General features: G+C 39.2%; 1 protein-coding gene across 1 annotated transcript in view; it reads left to right on the top strand.

Annotated features, from left to right (window-relative positions):
- The window catches only part of LOC109410652 (synaptogyrin), a 32,654-nt gene extending 23,804 nt beyond the window's left edge, over positions 1-8,850 (top strand). Inside the window, exon 4 of the mRNA XM_019684186.3 lies at positions 52-8,850. Within this exon, the coding sequence (XP_019539731.1) occupies positions 52-74 (23 nt within the window). The 3' untranslated portion in view covers positions 75-8,850. The remainder of the gene's footprint in view (positions 1-51) is intronic.
- Positions 8,851-17,564: the final 8,714 nt, after the last annotated feature.

Here is a 17,564-nt window from a genome sequence, read left to right as displayed (position 1 = left end):
GATGCTGAAGGTCATGAACAGTTGATGATGAGATTTTTGTTTTGCTTTCAGGTGACTTCAATCCAGCTTACTAAATTTTTGTGAACCCTTGGATGATCCGTTAGTTGTAAAACGGAGCAGTTGGACATTGGAGACGCGTACTAAGCAGAGCGTACGGTGGGCTCTGGTATTGACCAACGCCTAATCAAAGTAGGTATCCCCTTTCAGCGTGGTTACCCAGCAACCCAAAGAAAGCGTGCTCAGCGAGAGACTCAAAATATTAGTAGAACCCACACTCATTCAGAATGAACACGTCTAGCGCGTTGGAAGACGTATTTTGAAACATTGCCATCACATTGTTTAGGCGACAGCAGCAGAAACAGGCACGGCAGTAGTAACTCAGCAGTGACAGAAGAAACAAAAACAAATAACACAACAAAAAAGCAGTGAATAATTCTCCCAGATCCTATTTAGTACGTACATTGCTATATTATACTACACTCACATATACAAGAGAAAAGAAAAACGCGAGGGCGCGAACACTCAGCGAAACACACTCACATACACACAAACATACAAACATAACCGGAACAATGAAGCAAATAGCAAAACCAAAAAAATAAGAAACACGTCTAAATCGAAAACGACAAAATACCAAAAACAATACAAATACCCGCAGATATAAACAAACAAAAAACATCACAAACAACACAGAAACAAAACATAAGATATTGTTAGTTTATGACAAAAGAAAAAGAAGAGAAGTAATCCTATAAGAGAACAAAATCACAGAAGAATATCTTACCGTATAAGTAACATTGGTATATTATTTATTGATGATAATAAAATTGAAAAAAAACGGGAAGAGCAAGAACGAGACAAGCAAGCATCAAACGTGTAGATGTAAGTCAGGAACCGAGAAATGAAAGACGCGTAGGACGAGGTACTATCTGGAATAAGTGGAAACATCGTCGTCATATATGAGTGTATTGACAACATTCAGCAGTAGCGAGAAACTTGAGTTATTCGGAAAAGGTATCGCAATGGTCGGGAAGATGTTCGATGGAGAATGTTCGAGTTGAGAAGAGTTGAACAAGCACTCACGATTTGTCTGAGCGAAAATCTGAATAATGTAGCCACGAGGTATCAAGAGAGAAGTATCTGGAAGCTCACTGAACAGGTCAATCAAATTGATGTGAAAACATACATCAGCAAGGCTTTTTAGTGTCAGCAATGTTGGCCGAATTCCATGAACTTGCCGTGAACCAGGAATTTTACCTAGATACCTTCGATCCTTCGATATTCGTATTGCATATGATACCTAAGGTAGTAAAGTGAATGTCAACTAAGAAATATATCTGGGCCGATCGGAAATCCAACGCAGTCAACCTCAGCATGATCTTAACGGGTTTTGGTCAATACCGGCGCGATATACGCTTCAGCTGTATGCCACCTCCCAAGAGTGATTTATAATACATACTTGGGATGTTCATGAATTCTATTAATGGACCACCAGGCATACTAAGGCATACTAAGCAATAAACTAAATAAAGTATGTAGCTAACAAGATCCCTGAAGGACGGGCTACTGGACAAGATTCCTGGTATAGAAGAAGCAAAAAAAGACTGGTCATGATATGCTAAGTAGATTCCTCGGTCTTCTGAGCCTTCTGATAATGTTTACGGTCCCATGCTGTCAAGATCAAGAGGCTAAAGTATGCTCACAAGCAACATCAGGCTACATAATGCAGTGATGAGTATTTATAGCTTTTAAGCACTTTAAGCTATTAGACAAACTAACAGGGAACTAGATCAAAAACTTGCAGGTCAGGAACTTGCACTGAAGGAGATTGAGGAAGATTCTGAAGACCTCGAAAGTCTACCTCTAGGACATTTTACAAACTTCACAATGTCTGACAACCATAAAAAAGACTTCTTCCAGAATACCCTGACTAAGAGCAGTTGTAAACGACAAGCGCAAATTGAATGGCAATTTTGATAGATTCTGTAGACCTTGATAGTCCTGAACATTTTGCATACCACACAAAGTCGTACAACCTTCAAAAGGATTTTCTCGTAGCATTACGGAGTATTTGGTGGAATTGATTATGTTTGGCTACGCAGTCATTTATTGAACAAACGACGTTCTTTATTTGCCCGACGTTTCGACACCCTGAGGAAGACACAAACCCCGTGTCGAAACATCGGGCAAATAAATAACATCGTTTGTTCAATAAATGACTGCGTAGCCAAACATAATCAACTACGGAGTATTATGGACAGCGATGACCTTAAATCGCAAGCGTAGATTTAATGGTGATTCTGGAAGACTTTGTAGAACTTGAGTCTTGAACTTCAGGAAATTGAGCGAATTTTACTATATACAACAATCGTAAAAAGGTCTTCTCTTTGGATTGTGGAGCATCATGGATCAGAGGACAATAATTGCAAACGAAGATTGAATGACGTTTGAGGTAGATTCTGTAGAACTTGAGAGTCCTGAACTCTAGATCGTTATGCATTCCTTACAATGTCGTACAACCTTCAAAAAGATTTTCTAGGACTCGAAAGTCCTGAGCTTTAGGACATTTTGAAAACTTAACAATGTCCGGAAACCGTGAAAAGATCTTTCCGTGCAATTACAAAGCAACTCGGATAATAACGGGCAAAAATCGCAAAGTTATATTGAATTGCGGCTGTGGTAGATCTTGTTGACCATGTAAGTCTTAACTGCAGGATAGTTTGGATATACTAGAACATCCAAACAGCTATCCGCTTATTTCTGAGAGTATTCTGACATAACTGTGCCATAAATTTATTACATTGATTACACTCAGGCGCTTAAAGTGCATATGACTTGAATTCCATAGCGTATTGGAGGCCTTAAGGTGATTTAGTTGTTCACCGAAGTAAGTCAGACATCAAGGATCTCCGAAACCTAGTGCTGTCATGGTAAAAGCAGAGCTGGTTACTCAAGGTTTCAGACTTTCAAACGCCTCTTATACTGGTACGCCCTCATGGAAATGACTTCAATATTGCGCCTCATTAAAAATTGTTCCGGGAAAATCCCCTTCATGAATTATTTCTTTACTACTATTTTTTTTATTCCTTGCCGGGTATATAAGTCACTGCGACCAGTTGATAGATCTATTGTGACTTTAGGGATTCCTTCAGGATTTAGCAAATCTTTTCCAGAATGTTTATACTAAGATGATTTTCGCAGAATTTCCTAAAATTATTTCAGCAAGAATTCCTCGAAAGATTACTCCGGGTATCCCTTTGAAATCCATTCCTGTCGTTCATGAATTTCTTTGAAATATTTCTCCAGGAGTTTCTTCAGAGATTGTTTCAGAAATTCATTAAGAAATTTTGCTTCGGTTTTCTGAGGGAGTTTCTCAAAAAAGTTCTCAAATGATTAATCTAGAAACTAGTCCATGGGTTTCTTCAAAAGTTTCTCCTGAGGTTTTCTTCAGGGATTCTTTAGAAAACTTGTTCATGAATTGCTGCAGAAGTTCATTCATGTATCTCTTCAAACATGTGTGAAGGTATTCTTCTAAGAATATTAACATAATTTCTCCAGATTTTTTTTTCGGAATTTCCTTAAAGGTTTTTTTTGGAAGATGTAATTCCAGGATTTTTTTTCACAAACATACGTAGATCCTTTTAGAAATTCTTTTTAAAAACAATTGTCAGAATTTCTCAATTGGTTACTTCAGGTATTACGTTATATAATCTCTCAGGCTTTTATTTGGAATTGCATCTAGAAGATTCTCGAGAGATTCTTCTGGAAATTTCTTTGGGGGTTTCTTCAGAAGTAGCTCCATGAATTGCTTAGGATTCATTGTCACCTTTTTTAGGGATTCTATCGTTCAATTTTGCGGTGACAGTTCAGGAATTTTTCAAAGATATCCTTGTCCTTCTAGTCCTTATTTCGTTTTCTTTTTGCTACAGGATTTACTTCAAAAAATTTCTCAAGACAGTACTTCGTTCATTGTTTTGTACGCATTTCTTCAGAGTTTCTTAAACTTTCTTTTAAGAATGAATTTCTACAGAAGTATCTCCCGGAGTTCTTCCAGGGATTCCTTCAGAAAACCCTCCTGTGATCCCTGAGGAATTCATTGAGTGGTTTCTTCAAGAAAACTCTCCAGTTCCTTGGTCTGCAGGTTGGTTCCTTGGACTACAGGCATTTTAAAGATATTTCTTCAGAAATTCTTTCCTGGATTTTTTACAGGAATCCATCCAGAAATTTCTCAAGCTAGTTTTATCTGGAATTACTTTCAGAGTCCCTAGAGAACTTCCTCATGTTTTTTTTCTAGAAATTTAGGAATTAAATGGTACGTAACTGACTACATTCATTCAAAAAAGGTATTTTGCTTAGAGGGTTTCGAAAAGTCAGTACAATCCAAAGATAACTACAGAAATTGCTTCAAGGTTTTTTTCGTCCTGGAAACCTTCTAGAATTTTTTTTGGAAAACCATTCTAGGAATCTTCAAAGGTATCTCCAGGAGTTTTTAAGGGAATATTATAGACAATCTCTTAGGTATTTCTTTAGAAATTCCTCCAGTCATCAGTTCTTTCAGTTATTTCTGAGGAAAAAACTTGTGAAATCCCTAGAGAAATATCTGAATTCTGAAGGAATTTTTCAAGGAATTTTTGGAGGAATCCTTCAAAGACTTTCTATTCTCTGTAGGGTTTTTGAATAAATTTCAAGGAAAATTTCTGAAAAACTCCACGGAAGAACTTTTGCAGTTATTCCTTGCTGAAATTCCTGAAGAAATCTCTCGAGTTCTTAGGAATTCTCTAGAGATATATTTGAAGTTATCCTTAAAAAATAATCAGAAGTAGTACAAGAAGGAATTTCTGAGAGAAGCTTTAAAGAAATTTAGAAGAAATTTCCTGTACAATCCCTGTAGAAATTTCAGGAAGTTATCTTCAATGGATCTCCAGATAAACATCTGAAGAAATACCAAGGAAATTCATTAAAGAATTCCAGGAGAAATGTTTAAATAAGTTTCTGAAGAAATATCTTCTGAGACTATTAGGGAAAGTCTTAGTGGAGTTTACAGAAAAGTTTATTTAAGAATTTTTACGAAAAAACTGGCGAAATATTTTTTTCTAAAATTCTTGAAGTATTTTCTCTGAAAGTAATCCTGGAGCAATCTGTGGACGTATTTTTTTTCAAAAAATTCCTATAGAAATACTTGAATAAACGTTCTTTCTGAACGTTCTTCCTAATTTCTGCAAAAATGCATCTAAGAATGTCTGGGGGAAAGACGGAAGAAACTTCTGCAGAAATCTCTGGAGGAATTCTCGCCTGAACCAATGAGAGTAAAAATGTAAGAATCTCTGGAGAATTTTCGTATGATATTCTGGATGAATTCCTGAAGAAATTTTTTACCATATTCCTGTGGGAATTTTCAATGGAATACCTAGAACAATTATTGCACAAATTTCTGGTGGGCTTCTTGAAGAAATACCTGTTCAAATTTCTGAAGATATTTCTGGAAAGCTTTCTGATGCGTTATTTGGAATTTATTAATATATCTTCAGAAGAATTTCTGAAGAAAGCCCTGCTCTCAAAGGAATTTTGAAGGATTCGGTGTTTCAAAAGGAACCCATGAAAATCTTCCTCAAAGAATTCTTGAATACATTTCTGGGGAAACTCTTGAGGGAATATCTGGAGGAAGCCCTAGATTGAGCTGCTGTACAGTTAGTTTGATTCATCAATATATCAGCTGAACAAAATGATACAATTTAGCAGGATTCAGCTTGGTTTTTTTAAATGAAATTTACCAGGAATTTTCTCGGAATACCTCGAGCAATCCTCCCAGGATTTCTTCCGAAATTTATTCCCGGATATCTCTTGGAATTTCAGGAGAGTTTTTGAGGAATTTGTTGGAAGATGTTGAATACGATGTTAAAGTGGAGGCGATATACGTACATTTTACATGCGCCTAAATGAAGGCATGCACGCATACGGCCTCCACTTTATCATCTAATGCAACATCTTTTACGATTACTGGTTGTCTGGGTACAGGCATACATACTATTTTTGTTATATGATGAGCGCAATTTTCCCATCTAGTATGTATTAACACTTTTTTTTGTGGCGTCACCTAGCGGTGAAATCACAAACTAATTCTTGAATCACCAGATAGATCTTGACTTCCTGAAGAACTTTGCCGAAGACGGCCCTCTTCTATATGATTTGGATCCCGAGCTAGAGAAGTTTAAAATTTTACTGCACAACTAGCGCCACCTAGCGGCGAAATTACCAACTAATTGTTGAATCGTTAGATAGCTCTTGACTTCCTGAAGAATTTTGCCGAAGACGAAACGTTTCTATCTGCTCTGAATCTCCAGATAGAGAAGTTTGAAACTTTACTTGACGACTAGCGCCACCTAGCGGCGAAATCACCAACTAGTTGTTGAAAACCAGATGGCTCTGGACTTCCTGAAGAACTTTGCCGAAGACGGCACTTTTCTATCTGCTCTGGATCCCGAGATAGCGGAGTTTGAAGCTTTACTTGACAACTAGCGCCACCTAGCGGCGAAATCACAAACTAATGGTTGAATCACCAGATTGTTTTTGACCTACTGAACAACTTTGCCGAAGACAGCATTGTTCCAAATAAAGTAGATCTCGAGATATCTGCATGTAATAACTTATGAGTGCTTCTGCTGGCAAGTGTACGTAGCAACTACTTCTACATAGCGTCTCTATCGGCCAAATTGCCAACTAATTGGATGATAGCTGGTATTGTGTCGTAGATCTATTCTAGTATTTTGCCAAAGAAAGTGTGGTGCTATCTTGTAATTGGGCGAAATCCCATAAGCTCTGTGATTCCCACAACACGGATTCCTCCTGTACCCCCGAACCAACCGTGTAGTAGGAGTCTAGACTGTGTTTACACCGTTTACCTCAAGGTTTACCTTCTCATTTTATCTCTCTCCCCTCACATACTCACGACAGCTATGCTCAGCTGACGGTTCATCCATCAACCGAGGTTGTCTCGTCCTGTGTGGACCGCATATTGCGCTCTGGTTGCGCTGTCGCAGGGTGGAACGGAGCTGTGCTAACAGTAGAGGTGATAGGAAAAAAGAGTTAGTGAGTGGTTTCCACAATCAGAAAGATAGAACATGGTATTCCACCCAAAATTTCTGTCGGGGTTTCTTCAGGGCTTTCTTCCAAGATCTCTTCAGGCATTTCTAATGGGATGCACATTCCTCTTTGGATTGTCCCATTGATATTTTTAAACTCCCTGTTATAGAAATGTGTCTCTGGATTGCTTCAAGGATTTCTGCAGAGAAAATTCCCGGGATTTCCCTTGGAATTCCTTCCAGGATTATTTCAGGATCTTTGCAATAAAACCGGTTCTTATTTTCATAGGAGTCTCCTTCGAATTCCTGGAGAGCGTAGTAGAGATGATAGGGTAAGGGTGAATATAGAGTTGAAGTCATACGCTTTCTGATGTCAGTCATAGGTTAGCCAATGTATGTTTGGATGAAGGTGTGTTCATCGCCACTGAACATTGTGGACATAACCGCTCGTGAAATGCTGCACAGATCGAATCGTGAGTGCGTTACGAAGAAATATCGATTCAGAAACGGAGTTTCCAACGCAGTTTGGGTGCAGGAAAAGGCAGTGTATTGCAGAAAAAGAAAATCAATAAAAGTGAACCGTATTTATACCACCTAGTAAAAAAACAGTTTCCATTCAGTTCCATCGCACTGGTTGAAGCTAACTTTGTTGAATTCTATTCATATACATATTTAAGAAAAAAAGGAAACGCTAAATAAACGGATATTCTCGTAAAACAAAAAAAAAATGAAAGAATAATCAGAAAACAAAAGCATTATCGTTAAGTGAAATTAGTGAAAGTATTATCTAGCAGTTTTTGGCAAAGCAAAGTGTTGTTAAGTACATCCTCGTGCTAATGGAAGTATAAATACAAAAAAAAAACCTAGATGTTGTAAATAGTGACCTGATCTTAGTTTAAACCCAGCGTAGCCAGTTTGTTCAGTCAACCCAAAATCGAGTTAGTTTAAGGCATTTCAGTTACACACCGGTTGCAATGAACTAAATGTTAAGCGACAGTATTCATCTTCGTTAGTGATGATTTCGTTCCGATTTAGAACAATTAAAAAAAAAGAGATAATCAGTTGAAGCTTGGTCAATCCCCATCTCACAATTTCGTAGGCGATAATAAATGTGATTTTTGGAACAAAAAACAAAGCAGAACTAACCAACTACACTTATCCGAAGAATACAAAAAAATAAATCCTCTTCTTAGGAGAAGTTACATCCTCAAACAACCATACCCACATTAAAATTTGTGCAAACAAAAGTAAAACAAAAGAAAAAAAAAACATTAAAATGTATATTTATATAGCGACAGAGACAAAAGCCCAACGCTGTTGAATCGATTTAACGCCCCCTCAATAGTTTGAAACCTCCCTCGAAGCGGATTTCTGGACCGAAAGTAGCCGGCTTCACCATTACGGAACACTCAGTAGAAGCATAATCCTAAAGGAAAGATGACGATCCGATGCTGTTGTGGAAGGAAGCTTCGATGAAGAAATCCAGCAAATAAAATTGAACAAAAGAAGGCTGGAACACGACATAAAGTTTTATCTCAGTTGTTAGCCAGCAGCCAGCAAAACTAGTTAAGTTCGAATTCGAAAGCTCTGGTATTGGTCGACGTAAGGGTATTTCATGAAATACTAAATAAAAACACAGAATAAATATATATCGGGGAAATACGACGGGACACGCTGCGCGAATAAGAAGACAGAAAACAAAAGACAGAGACGGAAACCAAAAACCAAATAAATTATGTTAATAATAAAAGTACTTTAGGAAAAATGTAAATGATGTTCTTTTTTCTGTGGTTAAGCAGTCCTTGTCCATATCTCGTGATTCTATTACTTTTGATTACATATTGCTGACAAATGAGTGACGGGGTTTTGTCTAGTGGCTATCGCTTCTGATTCGTATGCATATGGTTCTGGATTCAATCCCTGGACCGTCCCTGACCTTCTACTCTGTATCTTTCTATCTACTTTCTCTAATTTTCTTCTCTACATATGGTATTGATGAATATTCATAAGTTCATTGCCATTGCTAGAACAGAAACGGGTTGAAAAAGCTATTTTCCTTCCTTCCAATTTTCACAGCACAGTGTCAATCTATCATGTAATGCCTACAAGTTATGCAACCAAGTGAACTGTGCCGCTTCTACTTCACACTTGTTAGTACAGTGTATCAAACAATTGTCCGTACAGCAATTTTTTTGTCAAAATATTTTTCCCATCAAATGTTTATAACTTTTTTATACGTCAATCAAAACTGCTGAAATTTTGACCAATCATGAATCATATATTACTGCTCTATTGGTAAAATTTTGAGCGAGATCGAATAAGTTTTCTGAAAGTTATAGAACTTTTAGTAAAACTTATAAGATTTTTGAACACATTTTTAAAACATTATATCTCAATATGTAGTAGATGAAACTTTTTCAATCTTTTTTGTGTTACAGCTTATACCTAAGGCTTTCATATGCAGCTTCATTTGAGGTTTTATATTCACTACAAAAAATATGAAAAATTTGCTTATGCAGTTGACGATATTTAAAAAATCACCATATTTTGAACATATAATTTGCCAAACGTTTTCTACCAATAAAAGTGCATTAACTGAACGAAAAATGCAAAGGACCTACTCTTCATATGTTGTTTAGTAGGTCCTGTATAAACATATTACATTAAGAGAGTTTAAAAATGTTGAAAACACTTGGCACTTTTATTGATCAAAATATGATAAATTTCCAAATAATACTCTGAATATATACAGATTTTTCATATTTTTTGTAGTGAATATGAATCCTCAAACGAAGCTGCATATGAAAGCCTTAGGTATGAGCTGTAACACAAAAAATATTGAAAAAGTTTCATCGACTACATATTGAGATATAATGTTTTAAAAATGTGTTCAAAAATCCTAAAAGTTTTACTAAAAGTTCTATAACTTTCTGAAAATTTATTCGATCTCGCTCAAAATTTTACCAATGGAGCTGCAATATATGGTTTATGATTGGTCAAAATTTCAGCGTTTTTGATTGACGTATAAAAAAGTTATAAACATTTGAATGAAAAATTATTATGACCAAAAAATTTCTGTACGGACAATTGTTTGATACACTGTAGGAGCGGCCATAACGCAAAATGGGGGGCAAAATGCGCCACCCTTGTTTTAGGCAAACCACGTTATTTTCATTGTCTTTTTCAACTGGAATCGTTTAAATAATAATAAATATGCTTCTTGGTTACTTTTATCTCGACTGGACTTCCCAGCTTCTCACACGCCTCAAGCGTCAATCTTTGGCATATCAAGTGTTCATTATAACCCTAATTTAGCTTAAACGGATTCATTTTCAGTGCTTCAATCACAGTCCTTCTTCTTGTGATCAGGTTCACCGCACTTGTGACATCTTCCGGTAAACCTCTGAAACTTGTGGATCTGGTGATCATTCCTTTTTGACTCCTCCGCAAGTAGTCTCTGCTTCCCCAGTTCCAACGTAAGATCCACTTCTCCAACATTTTCCAGCGCAGTCCAGCGAGTGGGTCAAAGGAATCAGGCACGTTTAGGGACATTTAAAGGTATTGCAGAGTCATTTCAGATAGTTTCAGGGTGTTTCAGGAAGATTTAAAGGACATTCCTAGAGGTTTTGAGGGCGTAGGAAAGCATTTTGGGCATAGAGATCAGACATCCAGGCTAGAACAAATTTCATTCAGAATGTTGTGTAAGGATTTGAATCTTCACTTGAGTAAGATTGCAAACCAATACATGATGAAAACCCTAACGCCACCAAACACCATATTGCCACAGTCAGTCAGAATTAAAACATTTCAAGTGATGAATTGGGTTTTTAAATTTTTTGATGTCATACGGAAGAGCACCTTTTTCTGAACCACTATGATTTTATTCAGATTTTTAGAACTTCATGTTGGTACCTGAAATCAATTTCAAAAAGATTTTTTGAAATCACCTTTTGACAGCTGGGCAACTGTTTGATAGCTCCGCCCAGTGCAAACTGCGACGAGGGGTGTTTCAACAAATTGCTCCCATACAAACGTCAAATTCAACCTATTTAAAGTTCCCGGGCACCAAAATTCATGAAAATTTAGATTTCGGCTCAGTTTGACATGAAGATTCTGTAGTATGAAGTACTTAGTGTTTGTGCATGTACTAAAGTCGGATACTAATGTCGAATTCGTTTTTGATTCAGTTCCAACCTGGGTTGGAACTGGATGAGATCACAGTTTCAACCCCAACCCGACTTCGGTTTCGTTTGTACTAAAGTTTGTTTGAGTTTGTTTGACGTTTGTTTGTTTACACATTTTCCGCCAATCCAGTTCCAACCCAGGTTCAAAAACGAATTCGACATAAGCTACTCCCAATCAGTAGGCCTTGACTTAGATAGACTGACATCTAACACTTACACTGATCATTCTCAAATAAACGTTGATACTGAAAGCACGTATTTCACTAAAGATTCAGAATTTCGAATTATCTCAACACCGTTAAGGACAGACTTGTTAGAATCCCAAAATGGCCGCCACAATGCACAATGGTCCACGAAACAGATTTACCAGGAAAGATGCATTCAGCGCCTTCAAATGATTTTCTAGATTAATATGGTCTTCTACAAAGTTGTTCCTAAAAATAAGGCCCTCTTTTCAATGTGCAAGACAATTAGGGTGGTCCATATTTTCAAAGAAATTGGAAACCAAACTTTTTTAGTGGGAAGAATAACTATATACATTCTTGGGGAAAGTTGTAGATCTATCAATTTTGAGCAAGTTTGCTGAAGACACTTTTTATGTAGCTTTAAAATTGACCGACCTAGGGGTATTTTTCTGAATAAGCTTAGGGTGGTTCAAGAAAAACCGGTTTTCTGGCGTTAACTTTTTCAGTTTCGATTTTTCATTAAAGTCGCCCAAGAAACACTTGTAGAGCATTTCAAGATGCGTCATTTCGTGCGCTGTGATGGTCGTTATCTTTTTTGGTTCAAAAGTTACAGGAATTTTTCTTAAAAAATCAATTTCTTTTGAACGGGAAGATGCAGCATGCAGCAACATTCTCAGCGCACGAAAATGTGCGTTTTTTAAAGCTCAAAAAATGGTTCTCAGACAACTTTGATGAGAAATTTGAAACAAAAATGATAAAGCGTATAAACTATTTGACCAAATTTCCAACATTTTCCCATAGTTCTCATAAGGTGACGCTAGAACAAATCGTTTTATTGCTTTATTTTTTTTGTTTCAAATTTCTCGTAAAAGTCGCCTTAGAACCACTTTTAGAGCTTCCAAAAAAGCGCATTTTTGTGCGCTGAGAATGTTGCTACGTCATTCCGTTCAAAAAATATTGCTGATTTTCTAGAAAAAAATAGGCACTTTTCAAGTATTTTTCACTTGAGTTACAAAAATAACACCCCTCTAATTTTTTTACATGTTTTATAACAACATTTCTTCTTTTGAATGCGGGCAAAAGATGTTTTTTATGTTTGCACCTTTTTAAAAACCAATGATTTTTTAAGAAAAACGCCAGTAACTTTTGAACCAAAAGAGATAACGACCATCTCAGCGCACGAAACAACGCGTCTTCAAATGCTCTACAAGTGTTTCTTGAGCAATTTTGATAAAAAAAAACCGAAACTGGAAAAGTTAACGCCAGAAAACCGGTTTTTCTTGAGCCACCCTAAGCTTATTCAGAAAATACCTTAGATAGGTCAATTTTAAAGCAACATAAAAAGTGTCTTCAGCAAACTTGCTCAAAATTGATAGATCTACAACTTTCCCGAAGAATGCATATAGTTATTTTTGCAAATAAAAAAGTTTGATTACCAATTACTTTGAAATTATGGACCACCCTAATTGTCTTGCACATTGGAAACAGGGCCTTATTATAAGGGACAACTTTGTAGAAGACCATATTTGCCTAAAAAGTCAATTGAAGGCGTTGAATGCATCTGGTTCGTGGACCACTGTGCAATGGCCGACTTTGGGACCTACTCACGATTTCAAGGTCACAAATCTCTTCATTAACAAAACCAGTGCACCTGATCTTTCTATTTCAGGCTTATTACAAGTGAGCAAGAACAGAATAGTGAAATTCACTGTTGTTTGAAGCTTGCTTCTTGAGGTTTGTGCGTCTGAAGTTCTTATGCACTTTTGAAACGGGATCTCAAGACGTTTGTCCTTAAAGAAGCCAATTAACTTAGTATGGGGAAATTATCCGATTGCAGCGCCACTTGTGTTGCCGCTTTCAAATAGCCGTTAACCTTCTTCGTGCATTAGCCTTGTGCGCACCTCGCTGACCTAGTGCACGTTTAGGGGTCATTATGACCCTAATGCACGAAGAGGGTTAAATTCCTTACACAGCTCCGGAACTGGACTTGGATGTCAGTTCTCTGCGTTTTGGGGGCGTTTCAAGGGATTCTTCATTACACCAACAAAGCTAGCCATGACAATGTTTGATATAGGGCACTGCACGAAATTATCTCCTTCTCTTTCACTCTTACAGAAATTTTGTAAACAACAAGGCCAAGAAGCGTCAAAATCCCATACAAAATCAAAACAGTGCAGCGCCCTATTTCACAGGTCATTTTGACACACCACACACATGCACGAAAAGGACGGACCATATAGTCTACTTTATCGACCTTATTGCCGTCCTTTTCATGCTCATGTTACATCTGTCAAAATGACCTGAGAGTTGTGAGTCATTTTGAGGTTAGGTTCGTTGGTGAAATGAAGAATGGCTGTCAGCATGAATAATGTGTGGATAGGGTGGCCCACACTTATGAAAAACAAATATTTCGAAAAATAGTCAGTTTTACCTTCAGCTGTTTTTGACTCCCAAAAGCTACGTTCAAAATTTCAGTAAAATCGGTCAAGCTTAAGGGGGCGCTCAACAGGCTTGATGTTTGTATGGGATGACGTGGTCACATGCATGCAGAAATCTTAAGTTTTTGATTTTTGCGTGGCGAAGGTGGCGCTTAATAATCAAACCCTTTAGTATTCTTGTAGATTATTTTATGCTAAATTACTTTGTCGAAGACCGCATAATGATCCGACGGCTTTGAAAAAAGTTATACTCTAGACAAAATCAGGTGGAGTATTGAGATTTCATTATTGATATTATTCCTTGCATTGGAAAAACAACAATAAAGTTTCGCCTCACTTTACCTAGGGTATAACTTTATTACCAGGCGTCGGACCACTTTGTGGTTTTTGGCAGAGTTATTTGGCATACAGTCACCTACCAAAGGGTTTAATTTTTGAACGCTTACAGTGCCACCTAGCGGCAAAAATCGAAATCTTAATATTTCTGCATACATTTGGCCACGTTTTCCCCTATAATCTTCAAGCTTGTTGAGGGCCCCTTAAGCTTGACCGATTTTGCTGAAATTTTGAACATAACTTCTGGAAGTCCAAAATAACTGATTTGTTAGAGGCAGTTATCTCAAGTTCGGCGAAACCCATATTGAAAGCAGCGTTTACTTCACGTCAGCTCCAATGCTGCAATATATTTATATTTTTATACAAAATGTGCTTATAACATACAGTAAAGATCTTACATGATAGTTTCACTGCCGATACTCTTAAAGACACAAACACTCCAACCGATTGTAATTAACCAACTGCCTACTGCCTATCACAATGGGGATGAAATCTAATACAAAACAATCACTACCAAATATGTGTAGCCAGTTTCACTAAAATATTTCACGAGCCGCCGCAACATTCTCCCACCCGTGAAACTTGTAAAACACATAATTTAACATTCTGTACCACTGTGCACCTACAACCTTACCGAAACTATAGATAGTAGAGTAAACATAGATCTGCGGACATCACTGAGTGAAATGTTTCAAGCGTGCGAATAGTATTTTTCAGGAGTGCGATTGTTGAATATGACGTCATGCGCTCCATTGTTGTTTTTGGAATCGTGACGTCATGCTCGTTTGGATACAAATTTTGACAGTTCGTTTGGATACAACGGATTCATCATCGACGGATCTATGTTTACTCTACTATCTATAACCGAAACCATCACCGAAAACAATGAATCAGCCAGTATTCTCTCTCTACGATCGATGTTTATCTTTCTAGATTAGCTCACAGCGGCATTCTAAACGCTATCCGTATGTATATCCACCGGGATCGAATACAAATAGTTTTATTCAGCAACGTTCTGGCCATTGTTTGGTATCAGCTGCTTCATCGTTGCCGTTGTATTTTGGAACGTCGTCGCATTCACCTTGATATTGAAGCACGTAGATGAGAACCTTTTTCTGCTTGTAAATGTTCGGGTTCGTACCAACGAAGGTACGATGCTGCCATCTTCGTAGTCGCGTATTATTCACTGTTACTTTTTGAATAACTTCACGAGTTACATGCTTCCTAGCTGCTACATGATCTCGTGAGTCAGTTGAAATTCCCGGCAGTTTTTTTTATTTGATGAGCTACTATATACTTCGTGGAAACCGATGTATTGAAACCTGGTCCATTAGTACATGCGACTTGTTGAGCACTTCCATTACACGAAACGGGAGGTGCAACTGCAACCGTTTTACCGTGTCCATCTTTTGCACTATGTAGATTGAGAAGTGCCTTTTTCTTTTCGCTAAATTCAAGTTCTAGGCGTTCCACAGCTACCGCGAAATCTTCCTCAATTTGAGCTATTTGGCGTTCGAAATCCTCCTTTGCACGCCTTTCTTTATCCCGCTGCTGCTCTCGCCAAATCTGCTCCCGCTTCTCAAGTTCCTCGAGCCTTTTTTTAAGGCTTTCAACTTGACTATCCATGACGAGTTCCTTGTATCGATGAATATCATCATCGACGAGCAGAACGCACGATGGCTACGTGCATTCGCATGACGTGGAAGAGAGTAGGAGTTTGAGTCCACCTAGGAGGGAGAGGAAGCCCTGCCGGATTTGTGGCAGAGTGGATCACCGCATCCGGAACTGCGAGAAGTTTCGGAGACTCCAGCTCGGAGAGCGATGGGAAGCGGTACGCAGATGGAAGCTATGCCAACTGTGCCTAAATGAGCACGGCACCACCGGCTGCAAGCTAGGCTTCCGCTGTAACATCGAAGGCTGCGAGGAGCGTCACAACCCGTTGCTTCATTTCGTCAGGTCAGCCGCAGGACTGAACTGCACCGTTCACGCTGCGCAGCCAGAGCCCTTGCCAAAGCCAACCGTGATTTTCCGGATGATGCCCGTCACTCTTCACTGCGGCAGATATTCCGTGAACACTATCGCGTTTCTGGATGAAGGATCGTCGTATACGCTGGTCGAAAAGGCGCTGGTGAATCGACTAGGAGTTCGAGGCGTAACACAGCCGCTGCGCGTGACTTGGACTGCCGGAGTGTCCAGAACGGAGAAAGATTCACAGTGCGTGAGTCTGTTCATCTCGGCGAGAGGATCCACGCAACGCTTCCAGATCCAGAGCGCTCACACAGTGGAGAGCTTGAAACTGCCGCAGCACACGGTAGCTATTTCGGGAGTGGTAAGAAAGTACGCACATCTCCAAGGCCTACCGATCATCGACGTCCAGCATACCGCTCCGCAAATTCTGATCGGGTTGAAGGACATTCACCTTTACGCGCCGTTGGAGTCGCGAATTGGCCAACCGGAGGAGCCGATAGCAGTGAGGTCGAATCTAGGTTGGACCGTATACGGACCAACGGGACCTGGAAACGTGATCAACGGAATGGTCGCTCATCATTCGTGCAGCCTGGTGTCTCATCAGGAGCTGCATGATCTCCCGAAGAGCCACTACATGCCGGAGGAGTCTGGCATTTCCACCGCCTTGCTTCCGGAGATGGAAGAAGACAGAAGAGCGATGGAGATGTTGAAGAAGTCGACGAGGAGCATCAGCGATCGTTTCGTGGCAGGTCTGCCTGGGAAGAACGATAACACCGAAGCTACCTATAGCGGTGAAGAGGTCGACGCTGGAAAAGCGACAGAGGAAGGATCCCGAGATCGATGCCAAAGTCAACTGCGTGATCGCTGACAACCTCGGCGAAGACTACGTGTACGAAGCGACGGTGTTGGAGCGGCTAGCGTTAGAGTGCAGCAAGGTGTTGCACGTTCCGCTGAACATCGTCAGCAGTCCGTGCGAGAAGAAGAGCAACTGTATCCAAAAGCTTCCGGAAGAGGAATGTGTCCGCGTTCCCCGCTACTGTTCCCGTAGCACACAACTGAAAGTTTTCGTCGACGCAAGCCGTGGCGCATACGATTCCGTGGCGTACTTCCGCTTCGAGACAGCCACCGGACCGGTGAAGGCGAGGTCGAAACTTTCACCGTTGCAGTACGTGCCCATAGTACGACTGGAGCCGCAAGCTACAGTGCTAGGAGCGAGGTTGGCGAACTCCGTCGGCGAGAAGATTTCGTTGGAAGTGGAGAAGCATTTTATGTGGTCCGTCTTGAAGACCGTGGCGTGGATCCACACCGACCACCGTCGGTATAATCAGTTCGTGGCTTTCCGGATCGGCAAGATCCGCAGCATAACGAGGCTTG

The sequence above is a fragment of the Aedes albopictus genome, chromosome 3 (genome assembly GCF_035046485.1).
Source record: "Aedes albopictus strain Foshan chromosome 3, AalbF5, whole genome shotgun sequence".
Taxonomy (NCBI): Eukaryota; Metazoa; Arthropoda; class Insecta; order Diptera; family Culicidae; genus Aedes; species Aedes albopictus.
The sequence above is the reverse complement of the archived record's forward strand: the minus strand, read 5'-3'. Positions and strand labels throughout refer to the sequence as shown.